Source organism: Salvelinus fontinalis, chromosome 37 (genome assembly GCF_029448725.1).
Source record: "Salvelinus fontinalis isolate EN_2023a chromosome 37, ASM2944872v1, whole genome shotgun sequence".
Lineage (NCBI taxonomy): Eukaryota > Metazoa > Chordata > Actinopteri > Salmoniformes > Salmonidae > Salvelinus > Salvelinus fontinalis.
In genome coordinates, this window is record NC_074701.1 from 26,555,546 (window position 1) to 26,579,167 (window position 23,622).

A 23,622-nucleotide genomic window follows, 5' to 3' on the forward strand; every position below is an offset into this window, starting at 1 on the left:
ATAAGGTACTGACACTAACCTGTATATACAACCACTCCAGTACCCCTGCACATTGAATAAGGTACTAACACTGCCCTGAATATACAGCCAGTCCAGTACCCCTGCACATTGAATAAGGTACTGACACTGACCTGTATATACTTGCATTCTCATGTTTATTTAACTCACATCGTAGATACTCTGTGGTTTTTATTCAGACATACACTACCTTTCAAAAGTTTGGGGTCACTTAGAAATGTCCATGTTTTTGAAGGAAAATCAAATTTTTCGTCCATTAAATTAACATCAAATTGATCAGAAATACAGTATAAACATTGTTAATGTTGTAAATGACTATTGTAGCTGGAAACAGCAAATTTTTAATGGAATATCTACATAGGCGTACAGAGGCCCATTATCAGCAACCATCACTCTTGTGTTCCAATGGCACGTTGTGTTAGCTAATCCAAGTTTATCATTTTAAAAGGCTTATTGATCATTAGAAAACTCTTTTGCAATTATGTTAGCACAGATGAAAACTGTTTTGCTGATTAAAGAAGCAATAAAACTGGCCTTCTTTAGACTAGTTGAGTATCTGGATCATCAGCATCTGTGGGTTTGATTACAGGCTCAAAATGGCCAGAAACAAATAACTTTCTTCTGAAACTCATCAGCCTATTCTTGTTCTGTGAAATGAAGGCTATTCCATGTGAGAAATTGCCAAGAAACTGAAGATCTCGTACAACGCTGTGTACTCCTCCCTTTTACAGAACAGCACAAAATGGCTCTAACCAGAATAGAAAGAGGAGTGGGAGGCCCCGGTGCACAAGTGAGCAAGAGGACAAGTACATTTGTGTCTAGTTTGAGAAACAGACGTCTCACAAGCCCTCAACTGGCAGGTTCATTAAATAGTACCCGCAAAACACCAGTCTCAACGTCAACAGTGAAGAGGTGACTCCGGGATGCTGGCCAGTTTGCGCTGTTCTGTGAAGGGAGTAGAATATGTAGATATTCCATAAGAAATCTGCCGTTTCCAGCTGCAATAGTCATTTACAACATTAACAATGTCAATACTGTATTTCTGATCAATTTGATGTTATTTTAATGGACAAAAATGTTGCTTTTCTTTCAAAAACAAGGACATTTCTAAGTGACCCCAAACTTTTGAACAGTAGTGTATATTTTGTGTTCTATTTTCTTTTATTATCTATATTATTATTATTACTCAAGGTAAGAATTTCACTGTACTGTTTTACACATGCATGCTGTGCACATGGCAAATAAACTTTGAAACTTGAATACAAAAAAATGGTTTGTCTAATATTAGAAACTAATGGACTCAAGTTCTTGTTGTCTCCTCTCTGGTGCTCTCTCAACCATAAATGTCTTTGTTGTGTTTGTGTATTTACATGACCTCAGCATAATGTCCGTTATGTAAGTGCAGTTCAAAAACTATTTCATAACCACCACAAGTACCTGTGTAGGCATCTGCCATAGCGCTGAATGCAAATCACTGTACAGTGTGGAAATGGTGCCAATCCTGCTGCCCCGCAATGCAAGCAACCTTTTAGCGACATCAACCATGCACTATGTACTTTTTGTATGCACTCACTTTAACATCATGCGTCAAGTGATGATTGCAAAAAAAAGCCCACCTCTTAACATAGTAGGGGCTCATTGTTCCTTCTTGGACACAGGGCTTTAATTAGATCATAACCTAAAGACACAGTGACAGATGTGAACACAGAAGCAGGGATATGATGAAAAAGAAGACAGGTAGACGGAAGCACCACTTCTCTTCGCGCCGAAATCTCTGAAAAAATACCTGATAGATAGCTACACCGCTTGATAGATACGTCTAACCTTTTGGCGATGCACCGTCTCAAAGTAATGGGCCTCAAATTAAAACCTACATCTGAAGATAGCTCTACGGTAGCAGTTACTATGCTTGTTAAATATTTCAGCATCTGCTGTCTTCGTCTCCTATCACTGTTAAACAAAGTCTCCTGGCATGTAATCTTTCATGAAAGTTCTCTCCCTGCTTTCCTTATTTTCTGACACTTCTTCCCAATATCTCCTTCTTCCCAATATCTCTAATTCTCCTTGTCTGCTGTAGGCTACAATGCACCTCTGTTTCTTCTGGGATAACGCTTCTCGAGGTTTAATGGATTTTTTCATATATTTTTTTTTTTTAGGTTTGTGGATGTTTGCCCCGATTTTTTTTATTACTACTTCTCCCCCCTAACTGTGTTTATTTTTAGTTAAAGCACTCTATCTTGCAAAGGGGCTACACTAACTCAATACGAGTTTGGGCAAAAGGAGGGAACATTTGCATACATTTGCATGTCATTAGCACATCAAACCTTCTGACTTGAAAGGGATGCCTTGATTATAAACACCAAAAAATTATGTCTCCTTCCTCTCTCTCTCTCTCTCTCTCTCTTTCTCTTCTCCCTCTCCCTTGCTCTCTTTCTCTCTTCCTACTTCTTTCTTTCCCTCCCTCTCACTTTCTTATATCATCACTGTATGTGCATGAATGTATGTGGTTTTCTGCATGTCTGAGCGAGACTATATGAATAAAGTCTGCTGCTTAATGTTATTCCTTAACATCTAATAAACCTTTCTCCATTGCTATGACGACCTCTCTTCCGCCCTCCTGATGACAGCAGTGGGGTTGACAGCCTAGAAGGTATTTGAGAGATAACTACTAGTTGTCAGAGGAAGGTTCAGCTAGACAACCATCAGCACAGTTCTCATGTTGAAGAATGTCTCTAAAGCGATAAGGATGGATACAGATACAATGCCTGTTCAAGCATGAGACTACGCTACATCTAAGTGAAGGCTGAATGTACTGCAACACGTGACGTGGGTGTGAGTAGGTGTGAGCATGCAAACACATTTCTCTCTCCTTGTGTTTGTAGCCTACTTAACAAGCAACAACTAGCTTTCCAATGAGTGCAGATAAGGAAGGTCGTTGAAAGGCTCAGAATAATTCCTTTAGTGGGCCTCATGGCCAAAGAACCTAATATTCTGAATCACCTCAGTTGTGGGTGTTAATTGGAAATTCCCTGCTATTTATCAAACCCAGCATGTTAACACACTTGCCCAATTATCTTGTTGAATCATATTAATTAGAAAGAACAATGACGTCAACACTAATCAATTGAAACTTCAAGAGGTGGGGAAATTGCATTCTGACTGAACTCTCGCCTTGAGCAGGAAACAGGCCTGAAATAACACAGTGATCTTAATCTCAGGCTAATCAGGTAGAATGATTAGCCAAAGTGGATTTGTTGGGGAGGGTCATGATAATTTCACACCCACACATTCCCCACCGGTTATTAGAAAAAGGCTCTCTGTCTGTAGTTTGCCTTTACTGCTTGTAGTCCATATTAAATACAGTATATACTGTACACACAAATGCATATACAGTGGCAAGCACACATACTGTATTTATGTAGAGTGGGAGCTTAGTCACTGTTCTGGTAAGAGGACAACATCATCTTGGTCGTTGCTCTGAACAGAGGGGTTTCAATTACTGCCATGAAGACCTTTTTCTATAGTGAAACAAATCTGTGCAGAGAATGGGCCTCAGCGGAAGTGTTTAAGGGATAGTTTGCGGTTTTGGCAATGAGGCCCTTTATCTACTTCCCCAGAGTTTCATTTTTTTTATTACCAATGCTTATTTGAATTTAAAGGGATATTTATGGATTTTGGCAATGTACGAGAAACTCGTAGATACCATTTTTTGTCTCTGCTTTCATGTATGACGGAAGATAGTGGTAGTTTCGTAGCCAATGCTAACGAGTGTTAGCGCAAAGACTATTGACTTCCAGTCATTACGCTAACATTATTTAGCAATTGCACTAACACTAGTTACAGTAGCAACTTCCTTCAAACGGCACACAGATATATAAAAGTGGTATACACAAGTTCATCTAACTCTGACTCATTGGCAAAATCCCAAACTATCCCTTTAAACTCAAATAAGCACTTGTAATAAAAAATAAATGAAAAAGAGGTATGACTCCTTACACTTGAGTGTGTTGATCTAACCTTGTACAGAGGGCTGATTACAATAGGCAAGTGAACATCAGGTCTTTAATTACCAGTAATTGCATTTGCTTTAATCAGAGTGTCTCTGATATACAAGACTATGAGCATGTGCTCTGCAAACATTACCATACTTAAATCAAAATGCAGATAAAGCTGATTCTACCCTCCCTCTCCTCTGTCTATTCCCATCCCGGTCGTCTCTCCCTCTCCCGTTTTCCTGGCATACTGAGTGTACTTAATCACGTCTGTGAGGGTTCATTTACAGATACTCTCTGTCTAGCTACAATATTTGGACTCTTATCCTAATTTTCTCCAACCTTGAAAACATGCATCTGCATCAGAAGCACTCATTACTCAGAGAGGGCTCAGGCGAGCCCCCACTGATACACAATCAATTTCACGCTCCGATGGCATTAAGAACAGACAAGAAAAAGAGGGGAGATATTTCTTTTTTTTTTTTACTGAAGCAGATGGGTTTTTCATGCAGCCGGGATACAGACAGGGAGCAGAATGGATCTGCTGTTTGTTTATCATTCATGGCGCACACACACACACACACACGCACGCACACACGCACACACACGTACACACGCACACATCCCCAAGGCTTACCCATCAAGGCTGACTATATGGAATAACAGGGAGTCAAAAAATAATACACCACATAATACAATTGTCCCCCTCCATATACCGGACACACTCTTGTGCTCAGGTGCATTGTGGGTACTCAAGAGCTCCCTGTGGAAATTATCAGGTGAGGGAAAGAGAGGTTATATATTTAAAACGAGCAGCTTCACTTAATGTCCTCTAGGCTAGCGTCAATCAAATCACTGTCTGACGTCCCTGAACACACACGAAAATTCCAGGGTAATGGTAAGTGGGAATGGAGAAATGTTGAGAGAATTGGAATTGAATCCTTCTCAATGTCTATGGCAACAGTACACAGTTAGAAAACCATCAGGAAGGAAGATCCGAACCCATACAGATGTAGAATCCTAATTTTAGCCAATTTGCTAGAGCAGGAAAAAAAACCTGCAGCAAGAGGAAATGTGAATTATTATAATTAATGGACATTTTTGTCGGGGTTCATACATTTCAATTTTGAAATTTCTAAGAGGAAATTACAAACTTCAGAAGCCTTTTTAAACCTCAAATATGTTATCAAATTAAGATTCTATATCTGTGTGTTTTCCTTACCTCCCTCTTCGCCCTGATCTTTGGTGGAGTGTAAAAAAAACTGTTTTCTGGAACAGCAGTTTGCTTCAGGATTTACTCTGCTTGTTATCTAACTCAAATGTCAATCGAGATGATGAGTGCTGTCAGACATGACTGAAAGGAGCCCAAACTTTCTCAGAAAAACAGTATATCATTATCTGATAGAGAATGCAGTTTTTTTTGCCAGAGGCTGCACAACACTGATTGTCCTCATAGGACCTCCTCGGGGCATAGGACTTGTCCTTTGGAGTGAAACCGTTACAATGAACCAAGTCATTGACTTAAATGAAGCTAAGGCTTCACATGCCTAGTTCTCGGAAATCATTTTCTCAGCCCTTTTATCATGGACACAGATTCCTCGACACCACTACCGTTCCAGTTTCCCACATCAGTCTAAAATAAAACGTAAGAACTCAAAGTAGTTGTAGGCCTAGTTACTTTGTGTAAGCCCAAGACACCAGAGTCCTGCCCATACTGCTATCCCTCAGTGCAACTGATCAATGAATAACAAATGGCTCGGTGAGGCAATAGAAAAGACAGCCATCTGTTTAGATTTTCTCTACATTGATCTTAGCCTGGTCCCAGATCTGTTTGTGCTTTTGCCTACTCCATTGTCATTGTCAGGGAAAAGAAACAGGCTGGCACCAAGGCTACTAAATTCTTGCTCAGCGTGCTGGATAGTTTGTAATACTGCAGACTGACTGTCTGTGTCAAGTGTGTGTCTGTGTGAGCATGTGTGTGTGTGTAAGCGTGTGTATGTGTAAGCGCGTGTGTGTACGTGTGTATGTGTAAGTATGTGTGTGTGAGAGAAAGATAAGCCAGAAGGCATGTACATGTAAAGTTCTCTCCAGTAAGCTTAGGTTTTGTAACATGTTTGCAATGTATGTTGGAAACAATATTTAATTGCACCAAAATTATGCTGAAGTTTGATCATTCATTTCAGATAAGACCCCTTTTCTACCAGGGAGAAGCAAACAGGCCCAACTGCATGGCGTCTCAGCCTCAGTAATATTGGCAGGGGCTTTGCAGGGATCTCAGCTCTCGTTTCCAACCTGCACTGCCGCACAGTGACAGATGGGATTGCCTTTTTCCGTTCCACGGCAGCGAGGAAGGCTTAACGTCTCCTTGTTACTAACTAGACGGAGGCCCTTACAGTCGGTTGATGCTGAAAAATAAATCGAATTCCCGCCCCAAAGATATAATAAATAAACATGGTTGTTGTGTGTTCAAGCCCTGGGTCTCTCTTATCTTAGACCAAGCCTGGCCTGGTCGACACACAATTAGGGACTGATTGTTATTCAAGTAACCACTAGGGGGGGAGAGAGAGAGAGAGAGAGAGAGAGGGGGGGGAAAGAGAGACAGAGAGAGACAGAGAGACAGAGAGGGAGAGAGAGACAGAGAGAGAGAGACAGAGAGAGAGAGACAGAGAGAGAGACAGAGAGAGAGACAGAGAGAGAGACAGAGAGAGAGACAGAGACAGAGACAGAGAGAGAGACAGAGAGAGAGACAGAGAGAGAGACAGAGAGAGAGACAGAGACAGAGACAGAGACAGAGACAGAGACAGAGAGAGACAGAGAGACAGAGAGACAGAGAGACAGAGAGACAGAGAGACAGAGAGAGAAGCCATCCACAAAACAAAGCAACACTTTTTCATTGAAATTCATTACAAAATAAAAATACAAGTTGCATTACTCGACTCAGAGAGAGTTCATCCCTATCTAGCTTGATCAAACAGAGCTGGCAATTGCATTTTGTCTAAACCAATCCTTACACAATAACGAAACGGTTGAATACACAAATAATCATTGTGAAATCACAATGTAACGCAGTAGATGACATGGAGTGAGTTTAAAATTCTCAAACCATATGACAGAAGCAGCTTTAATTTGATTGGCTGTTGCATGCCATTTTAATCACGTTTGAGTTGATTTACGTAACAGCAAAGTTGCTTGAGATGATGTTACTCATAACCTGCAACTGCAACTAAAAATGTGTGACAGTTGCTTTGTGTAACCCCAGCCTAACAGTAGTAAATGGTGGTTTGATAAACTGAATTAATAGTCTGGGATGCGGTTTTCAGCTACTTTGAGACTTAGGGAAAGGGAGTTGATTGTTACTTTATGATTCTATGGAAAATTGTTGAGTAAAGGACTGTGGCTTATGGTAGAGAAAGTAACATCTGTTGGACATTCCTGCAGTCAGCATGCCAATTGCACGCTCCCACAAAACTTGAGAGATCTGTGGCATTGTGTTGTGTGACAAAACGTCTAATTTTAGAATGGCCTTTTATTGTCCGCAGCAAAGGAGAAAAACTCACTAACAGGAATGTAAACACATTTGTGTACAACATTTTAGAGAAATATGCTTTTTGTGTGTATGGAAGATTTATGGTATCTTTTATTTCAGCTCATGAAACATGAGACCAACACTTTACATGTTGCATTTATATTTTAGTCAGTGTACATTCTCATTCTTCCATTTCAGATGCAATGCAGTGTTCTATCCCTGACCCTCTCAGTCTGCTGAGGCTATTGCCTAGGGATTGTTCAATGATATACCCTTACACATGCAGTTAGAATAGGCCTCATTAACAATGTTGAGAGATGAAACTGAAATGGTAATACTATTACTTCATTGACTGGCCTTTGACTGGAAACCATGATGATAGGCCTGATTGTTGAGAGTGCTTTCATTTCAAAGGCAAATAACAACCAATAATTGTATCATTTTTCCCCAACAATCAAATCAGCCCTCTCTCACTTAATGTTATAGAAATCATCCACACTCAGTATCTGGAATCACTGTATAATATACAACACAGTCACAGTGACTCCATGTTCTTTTTGATGCAAGGGATGTTTTATGTATTTAGGACCAAGGGATATTCCCATCCCATAAACTTAATAGAAATAACAAAGACAATCAAATAAAATAAAATTGTGTTATTGCGGGTGTAGCGAAATGCTTGTAATATATATATATATATATTTTTAATAGAATACAGTGTATACATATGAAATGACTAAAGCAGTATGTAAACATTATATCAACATTATTAAAGTGACTCGTGTTCCATTATTAAAGTGACCAGTGATTCCAAGTCATTGTATATAGGACAGCAGCCTCTAAGATGCAGGGCTGCGTATCCGGGTGGAAGCCGGCTAGTGATGGCTATTTAACAGTCTGATGAAGATAAAAGTTGTTTTTCATTCTCTCGGTCCCAGCTTTGATGCACCTGTGTTGACCTCGCCTTCTGGATGATAGGGGGGTGAACAGGCCGTGGCTCGGTTGACTGATGTCCTTGATGATCTATTTGGCCTTCCTGTGACATCGTGTGCTGTAGGTGTCCTGAAGGGCAGGTGCATTCGGAGGAACCTAACCCTTGATGTGGAACTCTCCAACTCCCATCTGGTGCGAAGAATAAATATTTTCAAGCCTTTACTGTCCGCTTGTATCAATGTGTTCAAGGCCCAGCCTGCACTGCAACCTCGGCCTCCGAAAGTCTCCAGCAGTCCTTTCAGACTGTGTTGCCATGGCAACAGGTGGCAACGAAGAACAACCACCACCTGATTGGTCTTGAAAATACACCTAAAGTTATAGTCCTCCGACTAGGAGAGGACAGGTTCACTAACAGGAGGCACTGTTTTGATGCCAGTGCACCTCCATCTTGACCCTCCCCTGACCATTGTATTGGCAGGTCGAATGGTGAGAAATGTCTCAGTCCCTGGAGCAAAAACGTTGTGCTAACCAGGAGCACGAGTACAGGACATCAATAAGCGGCTCCCAAACATTTTAAACCAGCATCAGGAAATATTGTATTTCATAGTTCATGTGGGATTCAATGACATAATGAAGGGCAGCTCAGAACAGCTGAAGATGGATTTTAAACAACTGATTGGGTCACTGCTTGACACCAACAAACTCTCCATAATATCTGGCATCTGGCACTCTCCTAAATCGTGGCATTTAATGTTTTAGAAGACTTTTAGCCCTCCATAACTGACAACGAGACAATTGCAGCTCTGTGAGTGTAACATTTACTGACAATTTTGATACCTTCTGGAAACAAAGCTCATTTTAGAAGGCGGATGGGGTCCACCCAAATCATTTGGGTTCCTGGATCCTTTCACAGCATTATAAGGCTGCGTTGAGACAATGACTTATCAATGACCCAAGCCCAGCTCAGTTAATCCCAACCATTGTGTCTCCGACTTGTCATAATGCTTCAGCAAATGTACATTATCCCATGGGGCATTGGAAGACACAATGTAAATAACCTAATTACTACCCTGAATGTCTCTGCTGATCCCACTGCTATTGTATACAGTAATCATGTGCCTATGAACCAGAGTGATGCTGTAGGCACTGAGGCGGTGTGCCCTAGTAGGAAGTCCACTGTGTGCAGCTCACCCTGCACTTACATAAATAGCATGAGCATGTCCACTTCTGCTAAGCTTCCCAGTAAAGTAATGAAAATAATCAAGCATCCCAGAAAAGTGCAAAAAATAGCTCACGTTAACATATGTAGCCTAAGAAACAAGGTTCATGAAGTCAATAACTTGCTATAAACTCACTTAGATAAGTAGTGGAAGAGGATTTTTTGGGGGGGTCTATCAACAATGACAATCCACCGGGGTCTGACAAATTGGATGGAAAATTATGAGGATTATAGCAGACAATATTGCCATTCCTATTTGCCATATCTTCAATTTAAGCATACTAGAAAGTGTGTGCCCTCAAGCCTTCAGGGAAGCAAAAGTCATTCCGCTACCTAAGAATGGCTCAAACAGCCAGCCAATCAACCTGTTACCAACCCTTAGTACATTTTCTGAAAATAATTGTGTTTGACCAGATAGAATGCTATTTTACAGTAAACAAATTGACAACAGACTTTCAGCACAATAATAGGGAAGGACATTCAATAAGCACATCACTTACACAAATGACAGGTGAAATTTATGATAAAAAGATGGAGGTTATTTTGTTAGACTTCAGTGTGGCTTTTGACACTATCAGTCATAGTCTGCTGCTGGAAAAATGTATGTGTTATGGCTTTACACCCCCTCCTATATTGTGGATAGATAAAGGTGTTCTTTAATAGAACCCTCTCCAACATAATCCAGGTAGAATCAGGAATTCCTCAGGGCAGCTGTATTGGCCCCTTACTTTTTTCAATCTTCACTAATGACATACTACTGGCTTTGAGTAAAGTGTGTCTATGTATGCGGATGACTCAACAATATACACTTCAGCTACTACAGCAACTGAAATGACTGCAACCCATAACAAAGAGTTGCAGTTAATTTCAGCATGGGTGACAAGGAATAAATTATAATAAGTTCAAAAAGTAAAAGCATTGTATTTGGGACAAATCATTCACTAAACCCTAAACAACAACTAAATCTTGTAATAAATCATGTGGAAATTGAGCAAGCTGTCATGGTCAAAACATATAAAACATATACATAAAAACATTTTCCTTAAAGTATAGATTTATTTAAGTTCTAATATTACTGTCCCCACTAGAACAACAAAAAAACTTAAATAGATGTAATTTTGTCCTTGAAACATTTAATTGAAGTAATGTAGAATTCCATTCATTTCTATGCAGGACTGATTCTTCTTCTGAGTGCCAATATGCCCGACAGCTGGCTTCAAAACCTCCCATTACATAGCATCAGCAATCCAGGGTTTATATACATCATTGGGCCATACCTGAGGTGAGTTTTGACCCGAGTCAAATAACCATAAAGTAGCACTGTCTAAAACCCAGAAAATCCACTACTCTCTGAGATTCCCTTTGATGTGTGTGTGACTGTGTGTGTGTAGTACTCTTGGCAGAATTACTTCTATGTGTGACATACTTTCAGAGAATTTCCATGGCTGGCACAGTAACAACTCCTCAGCATTAAAACATCAGGCCTTCAGTGACCTGGTCCCTTCAGAACAGGTGACATAACAGAAGTCTTTGAACAGCCAGCCGACTGGAAGTCCTCAGGTTATGATTTGGAAGGAGTTTGTTCTGGGACGTAATTAGAGAAGCCTAGTGTTTGAAAAGGCTAAGTGCCTCCGAGTAGTAGTCAAATAAGTACAACGACTTAAACTGCTTCACCAATTACAATTCAAACGTGGACCATGGTCTCTTAATTTCTTGGCTCATCAATTAGGAATGTTAACTTATTCATTCCTCTATGCCATTGTAACTTGGGGTGGGTAACTTGTGAAGAACCTGTTCCAATGATCACTTGCACTCAGAAATGTACTTGCTGAAATGCACAGGAGGTATTCGATTTCAAGCTTTGAATAACACATGTTGCACACGATTGTAGTTGTTTTCTCTGAGACCACCCTTTGGGTGTAAAAATGCCACTTTAAATCTGACAGAAAAGGGACTATAGCTGGTCAACTAATAGTCACCATCAAACTCACCACCTCACAGACATGGTCCCAGATACGGTTTCTTGGAAAAATAATGTGGAACACTTATCAGTCTATAACAGTAGACTCTCTCAATCTACCCTCTCTAATGCCTCTTTCACACACACACACACAGTCGCCGCACCTGCAGTGTTTGTGTGGACCACTCAGCGTCTCGATGACGAAGCATTCTCCATCGTTCAAGCAGTAGGCCAGGTCCTTCTCGTGACATTGCTTGAAATGCTCTGAGACCAATGGAGGAATGGTGGGTGATGCTGCAGGGAAAATAGAGAGATGACAGAAAAGGGAGACAGAGAAAGAGAGAGAAAAAGAAAGAGATAATGTTAGTAAAAAAAACAAGGAACACACTTCATCAGTTCGAATTCACACGATAAGATATGTGTTTCCTATCCAAGTCTGAGTCGTAAATGACCATGCACACCGCGTGTCACAAATGCAACACATAGGACTCAACAAGGCACTCCAAGAAAAGAACAAATCCTCCCAACAAATTCCCCAGAAATGCCCAATAATGCCAAGCCCCGCTCTGCTGCAGCAGGAGTGGCCATGTGAGTGTTTTCCTATTTGTCTCCTCTGCAGGTTTCAGTAGAAGTGAAAGTGAACGTGCTGTAATACACTGTATGTAAACTTAATACAAAGTCCAGAGTGGTTGCCCAGCACCTGCTACGTCACTGAGAGAAGATGAATGAGGAATGCTGATAATCTGACCTGCTGTGAATGTCTGCAGTGCTTGGAACTTGACTCCTCTCAATTATCAATAACACCAAGCCTACACAGAGCTTACGCTGTGGGGAGAATATCAACTTCGCCTAAGTGATGACAGTTCTATTAAAAAGCTAGGCAATGCCTCAATGGTCCTTCATACATGGGGAGTTAGCCTAGCTAAACTGGAGTTGAGCCATGCTGTTGTGTTTTTCATTTTACGTATGCTGTTTATTATACAGTGACAGTACACATTAATCAACATTTCAGCTTACAAATCCATGTAAATGTGTTGGAGTTACGTAGCTAAGGAACTAATTTACATCTGTAGTCCTGCATAGAGTTGTAAGTTAGCAGACCCAGGTTCAAATAGTATTTGTTTTCTTTCAATACTTTCATTACACTTGATTGAGCTTGTGTGGTGAAATATAACCAATGAATTATAACCTAAAGTGCAATTCCCACCAATATTTAGACTTTAGACAGTATTTGAAACAAAACAACTCCTGAGGATTTAGTTCATCACACCGGGCCTGTATCGACAAAGTGTCTCATAGTAGAAAATGGATCATAAGTGCTGAGAATAGAGACATTTTACTCCTACACTTATGGGTAAAAATAAAAGCTATGCATGAAGCCTCTTTAGTCATAAGAATCACACCTAGTCTACAGACATTTATGACACCTCATGAGCACCTTACCAGCAGGTGTCTTGATAGTAGTACATTGCAGCAAGTCAGTGGTTCCGGTGCCACATGCAATTGCTTTGAAGTTGTTTCTATATGATCATATTTCTACACTGAACAGAAATATAAATGCAACATGTAAAGTGTTGGTCCCATGTTTCATAAGCTGAAATAAAAGATCCCAGAAATGTTTTGTATGCACAAAAGCGTATTTCTCTCAAATTGTGTTATTCTGTTAGCGAGCATTTCTCCTTGCCAAGATAATCCATCCACCTGGCAGTTGTGGCATATCAAGAAGCTGATTAAACAGCATGATCATTGCACAGGTGCACTATTTTTTCACAACCACAGACCATGTGTATGGGCGAGTGGTTTAAAGATGTCAACATTCTGAACAGTGCCCCATGGTAGTATGGGCAGGCATAAGCTACGGGCAATGAACATAATTGCCTTTTATCCATGACAATTTGAATGCATAGAGATCCCGTGACGAGATCCTGAGGCCTATTGTTGTGCTATTCATCCGCTGCCATCAACTCATGTATCAGCATGATAATGCATGGCCCCATGTCGCAAGGATCTGTACACAATTTCTGGAAGCTAAAAATGTCCCAGTTCTTCCATGGCCTGCATACTCACCAGACATGTCACCCATTGAGCATGTTTGGGATGCTCTGGATTGACGTGTATTGACGTGTATTGGCGTGTTCCAGTTCCCGCCAATATTCAGCAACTTCGCACAAACATTGAAGGGACAACATTTCACAGGTCAATCCTGCGCTTTGGTCTACTTCATTTGACGGCCGTGACAGAACCTCTCACCACAAAAGGACCAAGCAGCGTGGTAAGCGGGACTCATGGACTTGGGAGGAAAACCTGGACGGTAAAGGACCCTGGAGGCAGGCTGGGGAATATCGTCATCCCAAGGAGGAGCTGGAGGCAGCAAAGGCGGAACGGCATCGTTACGAGGGAACATGGCTAGCAAGGAAGCCCGAGAGGCAGCCCCAAGAATGTTCTTGGGGGTGGGGGCACACGAGGAGATTGGCTGAGTCAGGTTGGAGACCTGAGCCAACTCCTCGTGCTTACCGTGGCGAGCGTCATACTGGTCAGGCACTGTGTTATGCGGTGGAGCAAACGGTGTCTGCAGTGCTCGTTCACAGCACGGTGCGATACATCCCAGCTCTCCGCATCTGCCGGGCTAGGGTGAGCATCCAGCCAGGATGGGTTGTGCCAGCCCTGCTCTCCAGACCTCCAGTGCGCCTCCTCGGCCCAGTATATCCTGCGCCAGCTCTGCGTACTGTGTCTCCGGTACGTCTGCACAGCCCAGTGCGTCCTGTGCCAGCTCCCCGCATTTGCAGAGTGAAGATAACCACCCAGCCAGGACGGGTTGTGCAGGCTCTAAGCTCGAGACCTCCAGTGCGCCTCTACGGCCCAGTGTATCCGGTGCCTCTGCCAAGGACAAGGCCTCCTGTATGTCTCTCCAGCCTGGTGAGTCCTGTGCCTAAGCCCAGAACTAAGCCTCCTGTATGTCTCCCCAGCCTGTTGAGCCCTGTGGCAGCTCCACGTACCAGACTGCCCATACGTCTCCTCACTCCAGTGATGATCCATGACAAGAAGCCTCCAGTGATGATCCATGGCAAGAAGCCTCCAGTGATGATCCATGGCAAGAAGCCTCCAGTGATGATCCATGGTACGAAGCCTCCAGTGATGATCCATGGCACGATGCCTCCAGTGATGATCCATGGCACGGAACCTCCAGTGATGATCCATGGCAAGAAGCCTCCAGTGATGATCCATGGCACGAAGCCTCCAGTGATGATCCATGGCAAGAAGCCTCCAGTGATGATCCATGGCAAGAAGCCTCCAGTGATGATCCATGGCAAGAAGCCTCCAGTGATGATCCATGGCAAGAAGCCTCCAGTGATGATCCATGGCACGAAGCCTCCAGCGACGGCCTCCAGTCCGGGGCCCGCAGCGAGGGTGCTCAGTCCGGGGCCCGCAGCGAGGGTCCCAGTCCGGGGCCAGCGATGAGGGTCCCCGCACCAGATGTACCACCAAAGTGAGGTGAGCCAGTGGTTGAGCCCCGGGGGGGGGGGGGGGGGGGTACTACTGTCACGCTCTGACCTTAGAGAGCCTTTTTATGTCTCTATTTGGTTTGGTCAGGGTGTGATTTGAGGTGGGTATTCTATGTTCTTTAGTTCTATTATTTGTATTTCTATTTTTTTGCCGGGTAGGATTCTCAATCAGGGACAGCTGTCTATCGTTGTCTCTGATTGAGAACCATACTTAGGTAGCCCTTTTTCCCACCTGCCTTTGTCGGAGGTTAACTTTGTTTGTGTCACTAATTCCCTGTAAGCTTCACGGTTGTTTTTGTATTGTTTATTGTTTTTGTCGGCGTCATCCTAATAAAAAAAGGAATATGTACGCTCACCACGCTGCACATTTGTCTACTTCATTTGACGGCCGTGACATTGTGATACAGCCCGGGATTGAACCCAGGTCTGTAGTGAAGCATCTAGCACTGCAATGTGCCTTAGACCGCTGCGACACTCAGGACTGGTTTTCTGATCCACGCCCATACATTTTCTTTTAAGTATCTGTGACAAACAAGGCTGTATTCCCAGTCATGTAAAATCCACAGATCAGGCCCCTATAAATCTATTTAGTTTGACTGATTTCCTTATATGAACTGTAACTCAGTAAAATCTTTGAAATTGTTGCATGTTGCGTTTTTGTTTTGTTCAGTGTATTTATGCTCCATCCATAAATAATGTAGACCTACATGCACAGTAGCCAATCTCTTGTGCTTTTGACAATGATTTCACGTGAAGCCTATTTCCCATGATATGACAAAAAACGTATGATATGACTAAACTAGACTAGGCTAATAAATAAACATTTTTCTTTCGATTATGTAATTTTCTACATCATGTTCTTCAAGTTATCCATTTAGAGACCAACATCACGTTGTTAAAAATATATATCTATATTAGGCATGCAACATTATCGGCAAGTGACTTGATGCCTACCGTGCTAAAGTGATGTTGAGTTGTTAAACGGGGGTGGCTAGTGAGTGTGTTGATATAACGGTAATATTGTAAAAAATCCGTTTTTAACAACCATCAGAATTGGTTAAAAAAAGGTTATGCATGCCAACATATTAGTTAAGAGTAGGCAAAGTGATCGTGTCAGGCGGAAATTATATCAAACGTTTTACCATTACAACGTTTGATGTACAGTCACGTTCACTGTGGTTGTCAGAAGTGTGCCATGTCGAGTTTACAACTGGCGATGCCTCATGGTGATTGGTTATTCCCCATCATTTGCAACAATGTTAATTAGTGTCATCACTATATTTCCTTTGCGCTGCCTCAAACTGTCATGATTATCAGCTAAGATAAACTTTTATGAGTTGATTTTACTAATGGCTCAGAATTGTCTTATTCAGCTTGGCGGTGTCTTATTAACATTATCCTAAAACCGTCTATGAGCTGGGAGTTTTTTGATGAGTTTCCGAGGGATCAGAAATACAATTAAGTCTAATTCTGCTGTTGTTCATAGAGGAAGGAGTAGAACAGAGTAGATTCAGAAAGGGCTGTCATTATCACTGAATAAAGCTCACAGGGACAGCCAGCATGTACATAATGTCCATATCCATTCTAATTTGTCCTTCTACAATCAATGCTTTGGTGTTGCTCCAACATCATCCCTACAGTATAATGTTCCCTTGGCCTTGCCTGAGAGTCCTTCCCATTGGCTCTGGTGATGTTACACTTAGATTCCCTGGCATAAAAATATATTTAATTTGGGGTTAAGAGCACTTCCCTTGCTGTGCCAGAATTTGAGAGGCACTCTTACTGGAGATGTTCCCCTCTGTGACAACACACCCAGTGAAACGAGCCTCAGTTCCTCTGGATGATATTGTCTGTGCATGCAGAGAGTCTCTCAACCAGAGGTCCACATCGTCAAGTAGCCAACATCCACGAAGCACACTGGAGAGCCTCTATTGTTTTAAACAAGCTAGACCTGATTTTAATGCTAGGCATGCTGGCTATTCAGCATCATATACTGCCCAAAGATGATGGCAGTACAACAGCTATTTTGTCTTTTTGTAATGCATTATGGAGATGTCACGACTCTTCAAAAGAAAGTTGGGCATCCAAGGACAGATGACTTCATAAGGAGACAGCTGCCTGTCAATCTCAGAGGAACCCAGGCGACATCTAGACCTGTGTTTCCCAACTCCAGTACTCCAGTACCCCCAACAGTACACCTTTTTATTGAAACCCTGGACAAGCACACCTGATTCAACTTGTCAGCTAATCATCAAGCCTCCAGTGAGATGAGGACCAGGGCTGGGAAACACTGATCTAGACTCATCTGAGGAGAGTCCCTCCCATCAGATCAATGCACACTATTAGGCCATGGATAACACAGGTTTCCACTCTCGTCTCCCCCCAGTGATAGGGTAAAAACCAAAACGTGCACGTGGGGGGCAGGAACGAATTTGGGAAACCCTGCTGTATGGAACTGTGGTAATGATTGAGGCAGAGACACCCAGGGCTAAAACTATAGAGCTCCACTTCACTTCAGGGAGTTCCTCAGGGCACTCCAAACTGCAGAGATCGTTCTGTTCGGTCAGTATGTCAGCTCAGTGATTTGAGTGATTGGTTTGAGATGGGTGTAGTGTTTCACTGCTCACATAGAGAGGTGATGTTGTGATGGCAGGGTGTGAAGAACACTTTAGGACATTGTGATTTCTAAGTTGAGAAATAGACCTTATGCTCTCTGTCGCATCCTTCAGTCTCGGTTTGTGTTTCTCTGGGAGTGTGTTTGTGTTGTGCAAGTAAGCGTTGGAGGAGGTTAAGGAATGAGATTCCCATGGGCGCCGTGGTAATAGCGTCCTTCAAAAGTGACATTCCCCCGATGCATTGCCTGGGAGTCTGACTGATAGTGAAGGTCGCTGAGTATCGATCGCCCAAGGAACAGAGAGCATAACGACAACACAGAACGAAGTGGGCCAAAAATGGGAAACAAGGGCTCCTGCAGTGAAATAGTTGTTATAGTAGGAATGCCCTGTACTGTCCTCTCAGTACTATATCTTTCTCTGTGACACGCTAGTCAGTGATGCATATGACAAGCATTCCATTTACGTTTTAGTCATTTAACAGACGCTCTTATCCAGAGCGACTTACAGGTGCAAATAGTGTTAAGTGCCTTGCTCAAGGGCACACCAACTGATTTGTTTCATCTAGTCTGCTAGGGGATTCAAACCAGCGACCTTTCAATTACTGACCCAACGTTCTTAACCGCTAGGTTACCGCCCTACATCAGATGTTTCATTTTTAAAGCCTTTTTCATTTAAAAAAGAGGCGTGTTAGATGGATGTCCCCTGAGGGAACAGGAACAACCTGGAATCATTCTGCTGTTTCTTGTTTGGTTTAGTAACAGTAGAACTGGCTGTGGTCTAAACCCATTTCATGGCCCATGAATCTCAGTGTAGCAAACATTTCATATCTCAAATTACACCATTAGCTGAATAGTAGTCTCAAGATAATGACTCAAATGTCCAAACTAATAATTAGCTTTTTCAAATTAAGGGATCCAGTGCTCCTCCGCTGTTCTGTGGGATGTGTAGTAATCCGTTATACTTATATCGTACTGTATGTTTCTCTGATGAATTGTTGGTATTTCTTACTATGTTAATTGTTGATAAAGATTACCAAGATACCCATTTAATATGGAAAACGTCAAGTAAAATGTGGTTCTAATGAATGAGGACTGTAGCATCTATCAGCCCCATGACCAGTAGTCCACCCGGCTCACTTCAATTAAATACTCAGGTGCTAATGTGCCTAATGACATCATGATATTATACAGTTTTAGTTCAGATTGTAGCCTCTGTTCCACTGAGAAGAGTTGCCACTGATCTGTCCCACTCTGAGGTCATGCCAATCACTGAAGTCACACAGAGGCAAACACTTAGGGATCCAGAACAGCATGCACTGGGGGGACTTGTTTGTTTGTTATGTGCGTTTTGTGCTCCTCTTTCACCCTCAATCCTTCCTGCTGTCATCTCTCATTCCACAATTCACTACCTGCTATCCTGTCCACCTCCCTCTAGCCTTCCATTCAGACTAAGGGGGTCAATGGCAATTTCCTAGTACAAAAGGAAGGGCATCTCTCATCCCCTCTCTCCTCAGGCTACACTGAGTACGTGGCTCACTCTCTCCAGATTGGCCCCCAGTCTATTTATGCAACCAATGATGGACAAAAGAACAGCAATCTCCCTAGCACAATGGTTAGGTCTATAGGTACTGAGAGGTGTGTGTGTGTGTGTGTGTGTGTGTGTGTGTGTGTGTGTGTGTGTGTGTGTGTGTGTGTGTGTGTGTGTGTGTGTGTGTGCGTGTGTGTGGGTGACACTGGTCAGCGGAGTATGGGGAATTAGATTACACAGAGGCAGTGCAAAGCCATGACTGCTGCTGCATGGCATATTTTCTGTCTATAGCATGACGTGTCTGACCAGGAATGCCTGGTTCACGCTGCACAGTGGGACCCTGAACAAACTAATACATGGAAGGAAATATACATTCAAAATACACCACCATTTGCATTCACTGACTACACAGCCCCACAGAGACACAATCACATGCTTTCAGTGACATCTGGCAGGTAGGGATATTCTGACTGACTAATCTGTCTTTCCAGTCTAGCCACAAAGCAAACTCTCTCTCTCTCTCTCTCTCTCTCTCTCTCTCTCTCTCTCTCTCTCTCTCTCTCTCTCTCTCTCTCTCTCTCTCTCTCTCTCTCTCTCTCTCTCTCTCTCTCTCTCTCTCTCTCTCTCTCTCTCTCTCTCTCACTCTCTCTCTCTCTCTCTCTCTCTCTCTCTCTCTCTCTCTCTCTCTCTCTCTCTCTCTCTCTCTCTCTCTCTCTCTCTCTCTCTCTCTCTCTCTCTCTCTCTCTCTCTCTCTCTCTCTCCTCTCTCTCTCTCTCTCTCTCTCTCTCTCTCTCTCTCTCTCTCTCTCTCTCTCTCTCTCTCTCTCTCTCTCCTCTCTCTCTCTCTCTCTCTCGCTCTCTCTCTCTCTCTCTCTCTCTCTCTCCACCATCTCTCTCTCCCTCACCTCCCTCCTTCCCTCCTCCATCCCTCTCCACTCTCACCTCCACCTCTCCTCCAGCATCTCCTCTCCTCTCTCTCTTCCCCTTCTCCTCTCACTCTCTTTCTCCGATCAGTTCTCGTCCTTACCGCCTCCACAGTTAAATGTCCTTTAGCTTTGTTCCATCCCTGTTCTCATCACCAGTCGACATTCATATACCAGGCCTTTCTCTGCAATATCAACAGTGCATTAGGCCCAACCGTCGTAAATATGCCAAGAGCTCTTTAATACCTCTATCTATATGCTGGTACCATGCACCTCTGGTCTCCTTTTATCTGGCAGATTAGTCACACCTTGCTCACGCCATCAGGCCAAGGATTATAAAGTGGAGGGACCACACTGTCCTTCCATCAGGCCAAGGATTATAGAGGAGAGGGACAACATTGTCCTTCGGTCAGGCCAAGGATTATAGAGGAGAGGGACAACATTGTCCTTCGGTCAGGCCAAGGATTATAGAGGAGAGGGACAACATTGTCCTTCGATCAGGCCAAGGATTATAGAGGAGAGGGACAACACTGCCCTTTTATCACCCTTTATCTGCCTCCCGTCTGACACTGTATAGGCCAATGATGCCTTTCCCAATGATGCTGGGCTAATGATGTTTGTCCCTATAATGTTTGTACCAATGATGATGGAATCGGTCTCAGAAACACTGTTTGGTTGTTCTGAAATAGTGGTCAGATTGGGAGGTTGGATTTATGGAACGGCTTAAATGTTTTGTCTTGTCCGAAGATCTTGTTTTGAGTGCAAAACCCCCTAAAGCAGAGGTGTCAACATCAACCAAAATTCTTTGAAATCGATTAAACAGTGGACGTTAAATCACATACTGTAAGTCAAAAGGTTAAGAGGTCAAAAGCTAGTAGGGGTCAAACTTGTTAGGAAAGTTGTCTTCATAATGCAAGAGCATAGTTTGAGGGGCACATCAAACTGTTTTCATCCTGTTGGCTCTGGGATTCAAACTAGCAGCCTTTCTGTTACCAGCCCAATTGTCTAACTGCTAGGCTACCTGCTGCCATAAATGCATTTTATAGGGAGTTCAGAACCTCTGCTAACACATGTAATTTAACAACTGTATATAAGTCATCCATCTCCATTGTAGCAGTACTGCAATGCTAATGTGTCCATTTCAGATTGTGTTACTCTGTCATTACATAACTCCAACATCTTGACAATGGCAACATGGGAGCAATTGACATTGGTGATGTTGACATTGCATTGGGGATATTGTTTAAACACACATTCTACTGAGATTCTGCAATGTAATGTTTTTATTAGCATAATAATAGCTTGAGGAAGTTGTGTCAGCAGTCTACCTGTCAATGTTCGTCTTCAGTAGTTTTAACCTGAATCACTTAGATCTACAACTGAAAGTTCAAGTGTTTTCACTGTATTCTATCCCACTATCAAATTACTGGACTCAGTATTTCAGACTGAAAGTCACCTACCCCTGAGTGTTAGTGGAACTTACCTGTTTCTGATAGGCAAATGATCACCTGCTATGCATCTGGGTAATATTTAGTAGTAGCCTTTACTGTAGTTGCACCTCACACCCGGACAGATGTGGAGACCAATGATTTAGTCAGAAATATTTAAATGTGTGCATTAGCAATGGGATGAGGATAAAGAGTGGACATTTCAACCCATCAACCTTCCTCAACTGTGTTTTCAAAACAACAGAAACAAATCCAACAGACTCCGACTCAACCTCAATCCCTAATCAGTGTTCTCAGATATCAGACAGAAGTCTCCTGATGATACATGTGAATGTGCCCTGCTGCATCAGGTCTAGTTGTACTCCCCTAGATTATACAAAACAGAGCAAGGGAGGGAAGATTACTGGCCAATTGGATCAATAAGAGGGTCTTTGAAGATTTACAGGAAATCTAATCATTGATCTGCAGGGGGAATGTAAGTGTGCAGTTCAAAGAGAGTCTGGGAATAGCAGTGTCCGTCTCCATCAGTAACGCCATGGTAAATTGCATTATGTAAGACTAACTGTTTGTAACGATTAATTGCACATTTTTTGTCGTCTAATGTTATGAAACCATTTATAAATAATCAAAGCCACAAACACAGGCAGGTAAACACTCACAAAGGGTGAACAGAACATTCATGAAAATGGCATTAGTGTCAAGCCTTTGTGTTGATTTTATAGCAAGATCTATGACAGCACTAACTTTGAACATCTGAGAGAATGAGACAACCACCCCCTCCCTGGCTCCACTCTTCGCCCCTCTCTGAATTTCCTGATCGATTTGTCAGCTTCTGTTCTTTCCCCTGATATAACGAAACACAGTGTGACTTTGTTAATTAAGCTCTAGAGGAAGCTATTACTTCAGGGACAGGTTCAATTGTCCTCGCTCTGAAGCATCAGTGGCTCTGGGCTTATAATCATACTATCCAGCGAGAAAGAGAAGAGAGAGAGAACATAGAGAGAGAGAGAATGAGGAGAGAGGGAGAGAAAGAGGAGAGAGGGAGAGAAGCAGACTGCTTGCATAACTGCAATTTACCCCCTCTCTGTCTTTCTCTTCCTGTTGAACATGTATTGTATAAGGACCTCATTGTACTACATTTTCATCATCTTCTATTGTCAACTATGAGACAGACCACTGATGGTCGCACCAAATTGCCCATTGATTAGACAACTTCATCTGGAACTTCTTTAAGTATAAAGGCATGTTCACATAGACAGCATGAACAAGATAGTACTGTAGGCTGGCAGAGCTGGGAGTATTGGCAGCTATAGACAGACCATAAATGATTCAAGGCTATAATTTCAATTGAAATGAATTTATTAGGCCCTAATCTATGGATTTCACATCACTGGGAATACATATATGCTGGTAGAGCGTCCCAAACATGCTCAATTTATGACATCTCTGGTGAGTTTGCAGGCCATAGATGAACTTGGACATTTTCAGCTTCCATGAATTGTGTACAGATCCTTGCGATATGGACATGAGGTGATGGCGGTGGATGGATAGCACGACAATGGGCCTCAGGATCTCGTCACAGTATCTCTGTGCATTCAAATTGCCATGGATAAAATCCAATTGTGTTCATTATCCATAGCTTATGCCTGCCTATACCATAACCCCACCGCCACCCACCACTCACCCACCCGGCACCATACACATGGTCTGCGGTTGTGAGGCCGGTTGGACATACTGCCAAATTCTCTAAAATGACATTGGAGGTGGCTTATGGTAGAGAAATGTACATTCAATTGTCTGGCAACACCCCTGGTGGACATTCCTGCCAATTGCACGCTCCCTCAAAACTTGAGACATCTGTGGCATTGTGTTCTGTGACAAAATGCAGATTTTAGAGTGGCCTTTTAATGTCCCCAGCACAAGGTTCCCCTGTGTAATGAAATGCCACGCCTGTCAGGA

General features: G+C 42.6%; 1 protein-coding gene across 2 annotated transcripts in view; it reads right to left on the bottom strand.

The window, feature by feature from the left end:
- LOC129836444 (pro-neuregulin-3, membrane-bound isoform) overlaps nt 1–23,622 on the bottom strand; it is a 416,841-nt gene that overhangs the window by 140,746 nt on the left and 252,473 nt on the right. For both annotated transcript variants that reach the window (XM_055902619.1, XM_055902617.1), the window contains exon 2: nt 11,813–11,942. In XM_055902619.1, the coding sequence (XP_055758594.1) occupies nt 11,813–11,942 (130 nt within the window). The remainder of the gene's footprint in view (nt 1–11,812; nt 11,943–23,622) is intronic.